The sequence below is a fragment of the Eschrichtius robustus genome, chromosome 17 (genome assembly GCF_028021215.1).
Source record: "Eschrichtius robustus isolate mEscRob2 chromosome 17, mEscRob2.pri, whole genome shotgun sequence".
Lineage (NCBI taxonomy): Eukaryota > Metazoa > Chordata > Mammalia > Artiodactyla > Eschrichtiidae > Eschrichtius > Eschrichtius robustus.
In genome coordinates, this window is record NC_090840.1 from 1,760,926 (window position 1) to 1,773,736 (window position 12,811).

Consider the following 12,811-nt stretch of genomic DNA (forward strand, 5'->3'; position numbering starts at 1 on the left):
TCTCTCCCCACTTCCTTACGAGTCAGCTAATGAAGAAGTAGCGTCTAGAGGTGGTGTCTGCATTTGCAAGAGCGTGCGTGTGTACCCGTGTGTTTAAAAAACATTAAAGTAAGTGCTGCTTCTGAGCTTTTCCGCAGGTTCTGCTGACTCTTTAGTCAAACTCTTCTCTGCATCAGCAATTTTGTATCCAATTTGGGACATGTGCTAAATATTCTCCACCAAAGATTGGAAGGCGGTCTTGTACAGAATGAATAAAGGCACCGCATAGACCTTTAATAACCTGCATGCTCGCCCTTCCTTCAGAGAAAAGCAGGGCTTCAGCACGCACTCTGCTGCTCCGGAGAGTTTACTCATCAAATTGCCCTTGTGGCTAATGATTGCTCTGGAAGATGTTCTAGAAACTTTAGGTGATACCATTTGCTATTAAAAATGCATTTGCTTTGACAGATTGAAATCTTTATTTTGAGGCAGTTGATGTGGGTTTTCTGAGCTAACTGTACCCTTGGTCTTGATGCTATTTTAAGGAATCAAGTATTTATTCCTTACCGAAAAGAGTTAAGAAAATAGCTGTGCCATCTAAGAACTTTAGTTTAGTTTGATAGGCAGTGGGAAAGCAGCCTGCCTGTCTGTTTGGTAAGACTGAAGATGACCATTTAATCAACTTATCTCTCTGAGTCTCCCAGTATTTGAGCTCCTCTGTGATATAGCTATTGGAATATGATGTGGATAAATATTAATTAGATATCTAAATGTGCGGAGTAACTTTTCTTTCTTCAGAAAGAAATCTATATAAAGATATATAAGAAATAATTTTATTAAATGTATTTTTCCATTGTACTTAAAATGATAAAATTTGTTTAGAATGTATTTTTTAAACTACCACAGGTGGAATACCTCAGGTGACTATTAAGTAGGGGAGTAGATAATGTAGCCAAATAAACTGAGCCTTTGTGGAGACACAGGGACCAGAAAACAAATATCTATTCCAGGTACCAGGGGAGAAAGGTGGAGTCTAAACCTTTCTAGGTAGGGGAAGGTTCAAGAAGGTGAGAAGGTTATAAATAAATGGAGAAGGTTATAAATAAAAGCTCTCAGCCCTTCAGCATGCCAGGAGATATGCATTATGTAGAGATGATCACCATAAAACAGTAATATTGACTTTTTTATTGGAATCTAAAGGATTTGTCCAAATGTGGCTCTTTGCGATTTTTAAGTTTCATATGCCAGTGGTTGAATGATTGGTTCCATTGTGGAAGGCAAAAGAGGACTGCTTTTGAAAACTGATAATTTTATTATAATTATCAGTTAACTGTAAAATGCATTCTTCTTTCAAACAAGCAATCATTGTGAACCCGGTTTATTTAGAGTTCCAACCCCAGACGTACACATGGACCATTTACGTGCTGAAACATGGCAGTCTCCCAGCCCGGCACTCAAGTCTCCGCAAACCACGTGACCGGTAGTAACGGAGATATGACCTTGGTTGGCAAAGATAATATTTACCATGTGATATTGAATTATTTTTCAACAACAAGAATACATAATGTGAGAATGAGAAGAGGTTTTAAAGTTCAGATTCCAAACTATGTCCAAAAAATCATTGAAAGAAGTTAACTTGAGAATTTAGCAGTTTAATAAACTGCAGTCCCTTTTATCTTGACAAATAAATTGTTAGCCTTCGATTTAAAAATTCCAAAATACTCCATTTATTGCACGGTTTGGGGCCTTTATGCTGTCACAAAATGTCCTTTTTTTGAAGAACAAGCACAAAACCCAGCGGAGGAAAATGGTGTGTAGGTATAGTAGCAGGCAACACTAACCACTGTTAAAATCTGTCTTTCAGGAAAGAACGGTGACCATTAGAAGACAAACTGTAGGAGGATTTGGATTAAGCATAAAGGTAGCCCGTCTCTCCTGTCTATCCTTACAGAGTCTGTGCTGTAATGCCCGCGTTTCTGTGAACTTTAACTTTTTGCAGATAAGTAGACGAGAATGGCTATAGCAAACTCCTCAGTATTTGGACTGAGATGAAATTAAGCAGGCTCTCAAAATCTTGGCCACCTTTTGATTAAGAGATTTTAGAAAAGTATTTGGGAAATTTACCTTACCTGGAATTGAATAGAACTCATTAATTTTCTTTATCTGGTTTCGTCTAAAATATCAAATATGGTCTTGCGGTGTGCCTATCTTTTAACGAGCCAGAGCGGGAAATACTGGTCTGTCAATGAAAGGAGCCGAACACGTCTTAGGTTCATATAAGGTCTGATAGTAAGTTAAGCATTAGTTCTGTTCTAGTCATCTTTTTCTTTTGTACAGTTTTCTTTTTTTATTTAAGAAATCAGTAAAATCTCATGTTCCAATGCCAAGTATTAGGATAGATTTAAAGTTTTAGCATCTCAATTCTTTTAAAAACGGACCATATCTGTTCTTTTCTAGTTATTATTACATTTCAAAGGGCTTTTCTTTCTGTATATCACCGACTATTAAAGATGTACCACACCTGCAGTGTATCATCAATGAAACAAAATATCAATTTTTAAAAAGGACAGAAAGTTATATAAATATTGAAAAAATTAACTCATTGATTTTAAATGCCCTTTAGAAACCTACATCTCTGCAGAGATCAATGAAATTTAACTTTATCTTGGTTGTTGGGTTAGGCATTTTGCCTGTGTAGGGTGAAAATCATACATCTCAAGTGTGCATTTCATGAAATTTTAACACAGCTTGAGGTACATACGCTTGGAAAGTGGAACTCTAAATTTGGTGACTGTCATCTCTAGTTGACATTATGAAAATGATTCAGAAAACTGACCAGTGTGGAGTAGCATGGTCTTCGTCAAATGATGAGAGAGTATTACTATATAAAATGTTAGTTTTAAGGTTTATTTTTTACTTTCACTCTATCTGTCATCAACTAAGGCCAAGGAGATACGTAGGACAAATTATAGGATGTGGAAATGATGTTGTGGGAATAAACCAAGAAACAAGTTTTCTTGTTTTTGTTTTTTTCTATATTTATTGAGATTGCCATGAAGGATTTAAAGGTACCACTGAAGATAGTAAATGTCCATGAAGAGAGAACAGGAGCTGAGTGTGAATAAAACCCATTCACGAGAGCTGCTTTCATTTGACATAAGCACTGACTCTATTTCTGGGAGTGGAGCTGTATGAATTTTGTGCAGGATGGAAATGTTCTTTTCTTTCTGTTCTATTTCCATTTAGAGTGAAACTCAGTAATAACAATGTTACTTATTTTTACTGAAATACCACATTTTAACCTAGACAGTTTTTAAACATTAAGAATTTTGCCAAATAAATCATTTCTGTTTAATATTTACATTATTTCAACCCAAACAAAACTCTTATACATGTAATAAATAGAGTTATTTTTTAAATCAAATAAGTGTATATTTTCCATTCAAAATACTGGCCACAGAAGTAATATTTGAATTGTGATGGGTGCCATATATTAAGAGGTTTGACAAAAAATGAAATTATTTTATAATTCTTATGACACACAAACCAACCAGAAATAAAAACATCAGTATTTTTATTTAGAATATTATCCATTCAGCCTGAAGACTTTCCTTTTAGGGTTTTCCATCTTAGGTTTCTCACTACTTACCTCTGACCTTTGCTTTCCTATTTTTAAACTGTCTTTCATTCTGTTAACATATTTCAACATGTGATTATTTGTTTATCATTCATTTATTTATTTTAAATAGCAATAATTTATACAAATCCTTTTTCCCTTTACCCTGTCATATGTAAATTGGATAAACTGTGTTTATCCATTTGCACTATTTTCTTTAGATCTGAGAATTAGAATAGACATAAGCAACAGTTTAAGAAAGTATTCTAGCCTAAATGCAAAATTCATATTTTGATGCTGACCATTTATTTATCTATCGATTTAGCAAATCTAGTGACTGGCCCCGTGGTGCAATGAGGTGGGATCTAGAGGCGTGGCATGCACACGTGTCCACCTGGTCCCGCCTGTGTCTCTAAGTCACAGTGCCTCCCCAGCCCCGTCCGTGCCCCCAGCCCCGTCCATCCCCAGCCCCGTCCATGCCCCCAGCCCCGTCCATGACCTCAGAAAAGAACAGAGAGGAACTCCGGCCCTCCCTGCTGACCTGACCCTTGGCCATGAGCGGCTTCTGGGGTTTGTGCAGGATGCTCACTCCTTTCTCAGTCTTCCAGGAATCCTTCCCTTTTACACCGTCTTTAGTCTCGTGCTGCTTTTTAGAGCCATTCCCATATCTGCTGTAACTTTGGATCTTTTCTGACAATTGTTTGGGATGCTTCGTGGCTGTTACCATTACTCAGTCTTCCTTGATTCAAACATCCCTCAGAAATCACAAACTTGGGTGTTTTCCCCCTTGTATTAGTTTTTGTTCTTGTTTGCGTCTCATTAAAATGCCAAGCTCTTCTAATTACATTTTTAGATTTCAAAAAAAAACATTCTCCAAAAGCTAGACAAAAGAATCACTAAACTTTCCACTTATGATCACCTATTTTTCTGTGTCCTCAGACGGAAGCTGCTGCTAGAAGCTCTCAGGCTCCTGCGCCCACCTGGTTTACATCCTCAGCTTCCCTGCAGGAATGCCCTCTTCACCTTGATCTGCACGTGGCCTCTGGCTCTGCTCTAGGTGCACCACTATTCCTATTGCATTTTCTGGTCCGCTTGTCTGAACCATCCAGATGCTTACCATTTCTAAATATAAATTAATGGTCTCCACACTAAACCCCCAGTAATCACCAAAGTTTCTCATCAAGGGATCTAATAGTCCTGCACTTTTGCCCCATTCTTCTTGTAAGAATTACCATATAATCACCTTAAAGTAAGCTGCCATCTTGACTTCCTGAGACTTTAATTTTTCTTCTATATCTCTTAAAATGCAATACCATCCATTTGCATATTATTAAATCATACCTCCGGCCATTGTCATTAGAAGAATTACCTTTTAGAGAAAGAGTGTTTTGAATATTATTACTAGAAAGATGTTTTATGGAGTATTTTTCAAAAGACTCAGCTCTTCTTACCTAAACAATAAGTTATCGATGTCCATCAGGGAAATGTTTGTGATCAAAGGTGATTTCTATCTGGAATCTTTAACTTTGCAGCAATCAAAGTGAAATTATAAGTATTATTACCATTAAAATCTTATCATTTATAAACAATAATTGCTAATATTTATTAACTGCTCTTGAAGTGCCAGATTCTGAGCTAAATACTTTACATTGTTTCCTTCGGCCTTTAGTATCCAGAAAGTAGATAACTGTTGTTAGACCTCTACAGACAATGAGATTAAGTATTAAGAGGTTAAGTAATTTACCTGTTTGTTGTAACTGGCAGAGCTGGGCCTCAACCCCCATCAAAGCTGATGACATAGTCCTTATTCCCCATAAGTATGCTCTATAGCTGTAAAACCTGCACTAAATTATCTCTACCCTCTCTATTTGGAACCATAAATAATGTTTCCTCTCTAAGTTATTCACATTCTGGTTTATTTAAAACTGAAATAAATGGATTGAAATGTCCAGCATCAAGCAAACAATTTCTTAATATCAAGGGTTGGGTATTAATTATATCATATTTACCAAATAAACATATACATCTTCATAGTAGTTGTCATAAATGTCTGTATTTTCATTTATTAGTGATTTCAGGGCACAAGTCTTTAAATATCAAGTGTTGCTACAAGCACAGGCACATTTGCATTCATTTCCTCATTCTGCCCTGTTCTCATTATTTGAGTCTGATTCTTCTGTTTCCCCCAAAGGTATGTACAGAGTACATACCTTTGCACCGCAGAAATAGGAGGGTAATAAGTAGGTAATAAAGCTTAGCTAGAAGAGTGTGCATTTGTTCCAAGAATCAGGTAAAACCACTGATGAATTATCATTTGAAGGATGATTTTTTAACTTAAATAGCTTATTGAGATGTCATTCACATACCATACAATCTACCCATTTAGCGTGTACAATTCAGTGATTTTTATTATATTCACAGATGTGTGCACCCATCACTACAGTCAGTTTTAGAACATTTTCATCCACTGAGGAGAAACCCATACCGTCAGCATCCCCCTTCTATCCCCCATCCCCCGGCTCAGGTCTGAGCAAGCAGCAGTCTACTTTCTGCCTCTATAGAATTCCCTATTTTGGATTTCCATATGAAGGCAATCATAACTTATGTGGGAAAGCCATTAATTTTGCCAGAGCTAGACTAAGTGATTTTGGCAGATAAGCATGGCATTCAAATGTATAAGGGTATTTGTCCATGTTCTTTCAGATGATATTCCTTTAGGTGCCTCTCCCACACCTGTTGACTGGGCTCTAAACCTTAATTACTGTCTGTTATTATCTGTTTGTAAGTATTTTCCATTCTCTAAATGGATATGTAATGTTGGGGTCTGTGTATCCTTTTCTTTCCAAAGCCCAGAATATGATTGATTGATTGATTGTAATGAAAATAATTGAATTGAAAGGATTTATTTGGCAAGATTCCCAGCATTATAAAAACATTCTGGGTTTGATTTAGTGGAATTTCAGAGTTGTACTGGCAAAATCACTGTATAGAGTCGTGCACAAAATGCTTTAGATGGGACTTTATATCCTTGTTCCTATCTAGCTATAAAATTAATTGTGCTTTGTGTAAAGGCTATCTCAAAACTGAAAGGTGTGTGTTTTAATATTCTCTGGGATGCACTCTAGAACGTCACCTCACTTTTTCTAATCTCATTTTACCCTGCATCAACAGAGCTCAAGTAATTCATTTATTCTCTAAACCATGGCCTCAAGCCATACACCCTGGCGGGCCTCAGGACAGGTCAGGGGGAAGATGGTAAAGGAAACCTGCCCTGACCTCAGGCCCTTTACATTCTGGAGGGAAAGCAAGACATTGACCAGAGTGTCATGTAGAGAAACATAAACCCCAGCCATGATCCAGTGCTATAGAAGTAATCACTGCAGGTAAGGAGAAACTGAGGAAGGAGCCCTTTGGCTGAACTCCTGCATGTGGCTAGAGTTTATACCAGGTTAAAAGTAAAGGTAAACAGCTCTCCAGGCAGAGGGGACCGTATATGTAGATGTCCTTTAGCTCAGAATGACGAGGGTCCAGGATAAAGCTTCAGGGGATGCTGAGGACCCTGGCTTTTATTCTGCGTGTGACATGAAGCCTATCACCTATCTTAAGCAGGGTGAGTCACATTATTTGATTTCTCTCTGGAAAACTGTTAATATCCCCAATTAGGTTCAGAACTAAATCTAATTTACTTTAATAGAGCTGGACTGCGCTCACATTTTATTCAATAAATGAAGGCACTGTGACTTTACGTTAAAATTTTATCCCCTGAGTTTTGTCTTAAAATTAGCTCTCTTAATCAATTAATGAAGTGATCTCCTTAAATTAGCTAAAAAATTCTCTCAGAGCTCCAAATGTCTGATTGAAGAAATAAAGTTAAAAAAAAAACACCTTTGGACTCAAACCATTCAAATTTCAGGAGAAATTTTACATATAAAAGGAAAATGTTGATAAAATAGGGGCTAGTTATATCTTATTATTATTTATAAATCTCAGGTGTTGAAGGAAGAGTGGGATTGCTGAGTTGACCCTCAGAAAATCGATATCTCTAGACCAGCCCTGGGGAGAGGTTTCCCACTGTCCCACCATGGTAAGCTGCATTAAAAATCTGAGCACTGAGAAAATCTTTAAATTCAGTAGTGCAAGGACAGAAAACTGTGAGAAGCAAAATCAGTTAAAGGAAAATGCTCTGATGACAACCACCAACCTAGAGTGACATAAACAGAGTTCTTCTCTGCTCCCAAATATCTGAACCATAATATCTGGATGAGTTTGTTTTCTCTTTTTATATCACATAAAACTTCATCAGTGCTTGATTTACATTAGCTAACCAGCATCTTATACTAAGAAATGGAGATGTATTCTTAATTTTTTTTCCAGTTTCCAAGGATCTCTAGAAACTATCTGCAACCATGCACATTTGATTTCATTGTTCACCTTCTTAGTTTCTCCTTAAGATCATGATCCTTTCAATGTGCTGTTGGATTCTGTTTGCTAGTATTTTGTTGAGGATTTTTGCGTCTATGTTCATCAGTGATATTGGCCTGTAGTTTTCTTTCTTTGTGACATCTTGGTCTGGTTTTGGTATCAAAGTGATGGTGGCCTCGTAGAATGAGTTTGGGAGTGTTCCTCCCTCTGCTATATTTTGGAAGAGTTTGAGAAGGATAGGTGTTAGCTATTCTCTAAATGTTTGATAGAATTCGCCTGTGAAGTCACCTGGTCCTGGGCTTTTGTTTGTTGGAAGATTTTTAATCACAGTCTCAATTTCAGTGCTTGTGATTGGTCTGTTTAAATTTTCTATTTCTTCCTGGTTCAGTCTCGGAAGGTTGTGCTTTTCTAAGAATTTGTCCATTTCTCCCAGGTTGTCCATTTTATTGGCATATAGTTGCTTGTAGTAATCTCTCATGAACCTTTGTATTTCTGCAGTGTCAGTTGTTACTTCTCCCTTTTCATTTCTAATTCTATTGATTTGAGTCTTCCTTTTTTTCTTGATGAGTCTGGCTAATAGTTTATCAATTTTGTTTATCTTCTCAAAGAACTAGCTTTTAGTTTTATTGATCTTTGCTATTGTTTCCTTCATTTCTTTTTCATTTATTTCTGATCTGATCTTTATGATTCCTTTCCTTCTGCTAACTTCGGGGGTTTTTGTTCTTCTTTCTCTACTTGTTTAGGTGTAAGGTTAGGTTGTTTATATGAGATGTTTCTTGTTCCTTGAGGTAGGATTGTGTTGCTATAAACTTCCCTCTTAGAACCGCTTTTGCTGCATCCCATAGGTTTTGGGTCATCGTGTTTTCATTGTCATTTGTTTCTAGGTATTTTTTGATTTCCTCTTTGACTTCTTCAGTGATCTCTTGGTTACTTAGTAGTATATTGTTTAGCCTCCATGTGTTTGTATTTTTTACTGTAATTGATATCTGGTCTCATAGTGTTGTGGTTTGAAAATATACTTGATATGATTTCAATTGTCTTAAATTTACCAAGGCTTGATTTGTGACCTGAGATATGATCTATCCTGGAGAATGTTCCATGAAGACTTGAGAAGAAAGTGTATTCTGTTTTTTTTTGGATAGAATGTCCTATAAATATCAATTAAGTCCATCTTGTTTAATGTGTCATTTAAAGCTTGTGTTTCCTCATTTATTTTCGGTTTGGTTGATCTGTCCATTGGTGAAAGTGGGGGGTTAAAGTCCCCTACTATGACTGTGTTACTGTCGATTTCCCCTTTTATGGCTGTTAGCATTTGCCTTATGTATTGAGGTGCTCCTATGTTGGGTGCATAAATATTTACAATTGTTATATCTTCTTCTTGGATTGATCCCTTGATCATTATGTAGTGTCCTTCTTTGTCTCTTGTAATAGTCTTTATTTTAAAGTCTATTTTGTCTGATATGAGAATTGCTACTCCAGCTTTCTTCTGATTTCCATTTGCATGGAATATCTTTTCCCATCCCCTCACTTTCAGTCTGTATGTGTCCCTAGGTCTGAAGTGGGTCTCTTGTAGACAGCATATATATGGTTCTTGTTTTTGTATCCATTCAGCCAATCTATGTCTTTTGATGGGAGCATTTAATCAATTTACATTTAAGGTGACTATCGATATGTATGTTCCTATTACCATTTTCTTAATTGTTTTGGGTTTGTTATTGTAGGTCTTTTCTTTCTCTTGTGTTTCCTGCCTAGAGAAGTTCCTATAGCATTTGTTGTAAAGCTGGTTTGGTGGTGCTGAATTCTCTTAGCTTTTGCTTGTCTGTAAGGTTTTAATTTCTCCATCTAATCTGAATGAGATCCTTGCTGGGTAGAGTAATCTTGGTTGTAGTTTCTACCCTTTCATCACTTTAAATACGTCTTGCCACTCCCTTCTGGCTTGCGGAGTTTCTGCTGAAAGATCAGCTGTTAACCTTATGTGGATTCCCTTGTACGTTATTTGTTGTTTTTCCCTTGCTGCTTTTAATATTTTTTGTTTGTATTTAATTTTTGACAGTTTGATTAATATGTCTTGGCGTGTTTCTCCTTGGATTTATCCTGGATGGGACTCTCTGCGCTTCCTGGACTTGACTATTTCCTTTCCCATATTAGGGAAGTTTTCAACTATAATCTCTTCAAATATTTTCTCAGTCCCTTTCTTTTTCTCTTCTTCTTCTGGGACCCCTATAATTCGAATGTTGGTGTGTTTAATGTTGTCCCAGAGGTCTCTAAGACTGTCCTCAATTCTTTTCATTCTTTTTTCTTTATTCTTCTCTACAGTAGTTATTCCCACTATTTTTTCTTCCAGGTCACTTACCCGTTTTTCTGCCTCAGTTATTCTGCTATTGATTCCTTCTAGAGAATTTTTAGTTTCATTTATTGTGTTGCTTGTCATTGTTTGTTTGCTCTTTTGTTCTTCTAGGTCCCTGTTAAATGTTTTTTTGTATTTTCTCCATTCTATTTCCAAGGTTTTGGATCATCTTCACTATCATTACTCTGAATTCTTTTTCAGGTAGACTGCCTATTTCCTCTTCATTTGTTTGGTCTGGTGGGTGTTTACCTTGCTCTTTCATCTGCTGTGTGTTTCTTTGTCTTCTCATTTTGCTTAATTTACTGAGTTTGGGGTCTCCTTTTCACAGGCTGCAGGTTCGTAGTTCCCTTTGTTTTTGGTGTCTGCCCCCAGTGGCTAAGGTTGGTTCAGTGGGTTGTTTAGGCTCCTGGTGGAGGGGATTCATGCCTGTGTTCTGGTGGATGAGGCTGGATCTTGTCTTTCTGGTGGGCAGGACCACATCCGGTGGTGTGTTTTGGGGTGTCTGTGACCTTATTATAATTTTAGGCAGCCTCTCTGCTAATGGGACGGGTTGTGTTCCTGTCTTGCTAGTTGTTTGGCATAGGGTGTCCAGCACTGTAGCTTGCTGGTTGTTGAGTGGAGCTGGGTCTTAGCATTGGGATGGAGATCTCTGGGAGAGCTTTCGCCAGTTGATATTGCATGGAGCTGGGAGGTCTCTTGTGAACCAATGTCCTGAACTCGGCTCTCCCATCTCAGAGGCACAGGCCTGAGACCTGGCCGTAGCACAAAGACCCTGTCAGCCACATGGCTCAGAATAAAACGGAGGAAAAAAAGAAAGAAAGAGAGAAAGAGAGAGAGAGAGGGTGGGAGGGAGGAAGGAAGGAAGGAAGAGAGAGAGAAAGGAAAAAATAAAAAGAAATAAAGTTATTAAAGTAAAAAAAAATTTTTAATTATTAAAAATTAAAAAGTAATAAAAGAAAGAAAGAAAGAAGAGAGCAACCAAACCAAAAAACAAATCCACCAATGATAACAAGCACTAAAAACTATATTAAAAAAAAAAACAGACAGAACCCTAGGACAAAGATTAAAGCAAAGCTATACAGACAAAAATCACACAAAGAAGCATACACACACACACACTCACAAAAAGTGAAAACTGAAAAAAATATATATATATAAAAAAAAGGAAGAGAGCAGCCAAGTCAATAAAGAAATCTACCAATGATAATAAGCTCTAAATACTAAACTAAGATAAACATAAAACCAGAAACAAATTAGATGCAGAAAGAAAACCCCAAGTCTACAGTTGCTCGCAAAGTCCACCTCCTCAATTTGGGATGATTTGTTTTCTATTCAGGTATTCCACAGATGCAGGTACATCAAGTTGATTGTGCAGATTTAATCCACTGCTCCTGACGCTGCTGGGAGAGGTTTCCCTTTCTCTTCTTTGTTCGCACAGCTCCCAGGGTTCAGCTTTGGATTTGGACCCGCCTCTGCATGTAGGTCGCCTGAGGGCATCTGTTCTCCGCTCAGACAGGACAGGGTTAAAGGAGCAGCTGATTCGGGGGCTCTGGCTCACTCAATCCGGGGGAGGGAGGGGTACGGATGCGGGGCAAGCCAGCGACGGCAGAGGCCGGTGTGACGTTGCACCAGCCTGAGGCGCGCCGTGCGTTCTCCCGGGGAAGTTGTCCCTGGATCACGGGACCCTGGCAGTGGCAGGCTGCACAGGCTCCTGGGAGGGGTGGTGTGGATAGTGACCTATGCTCGCACACAGGCTTCTTGGTGGCGGCAGCAGCAGCCTTCGCGTCTCATGCGCGTCTTTGGGGTCCGCGCTGATCGCCACAGCTCGCCGCCCGTCTCTGGAGCTCGTTTACACGGTGCTCTGAATCCCCTCTCCCTGCGCACCCCAAAACAATGGTCTCTTGACTCTTAGGCAATTCCAGACTTTTTCCTGGACTCCCTCCTGGCTAGCTGTGGTGCACTAGCCCCCTTCAGGCTGTTTTACGCGGCCAACCCCAGTCCTCTCCCTGGGATCTGACCTCCAAAGCCCAAGCCTCAGCTCCCAGACCCTGCCCGTCCCAGTGGGTGAGCAGACAAGCCTCTCGGGCTGGTGAGTGCTGGTCAGCACCGATCCTCTGTGCGGGAATCTCTCCGCTTTGCCCTCCACACCCCTGTGGCTGCGCTCTCCTCCGTGGCTCCGAAACGTCCCCCCCGCCACCCCCCATCTCTGCCAGTGAAGGGGCTCCTAGTGTGTGGAAACCTTTCCTCCTTCACAGCTCCCTCCCAGAGGTGCAGGTCACGTCCCTATTCTTTTGTCTCTGTTTTTTCTTTTTTCTTTTGCCCTCCCCAGGTATGTGGGGAGTTTCTTGCCTTTTGGGAAGTCTGAGGTCTTCTGCCAGTGTTCAGTACCTGTTCTGTAGGAGTTGTTCCACATGTAGATGTATTTCTGATGTATTTGTGGGGAGGAA

General features: G+C 38.9%; 1 protein-coding gene across 1 annotated transcript in view; it reads left to right on the forward strand.

Annotated features, from left to right (window-relative positions):
* Nucleotides 1–12,811, forward strand: part of SNTG1 (syntrophin gamma 1) — a 331,005-nt gene that overhangs the window by 150,615 nt on the left and 167,579 nt on the right. Inside the window, exon 4 of the mRNA XM_068525807.1 lies at nucleotides 1,844–1,900. Coding sequence (XP_068381908.1) covers nucleotides 1,844–1,900 — 57 coding nt within the window. The remainder of the gene's footprint in view (nucleotides 1–1,843; nucleotides 1,901–12,811) is intronic.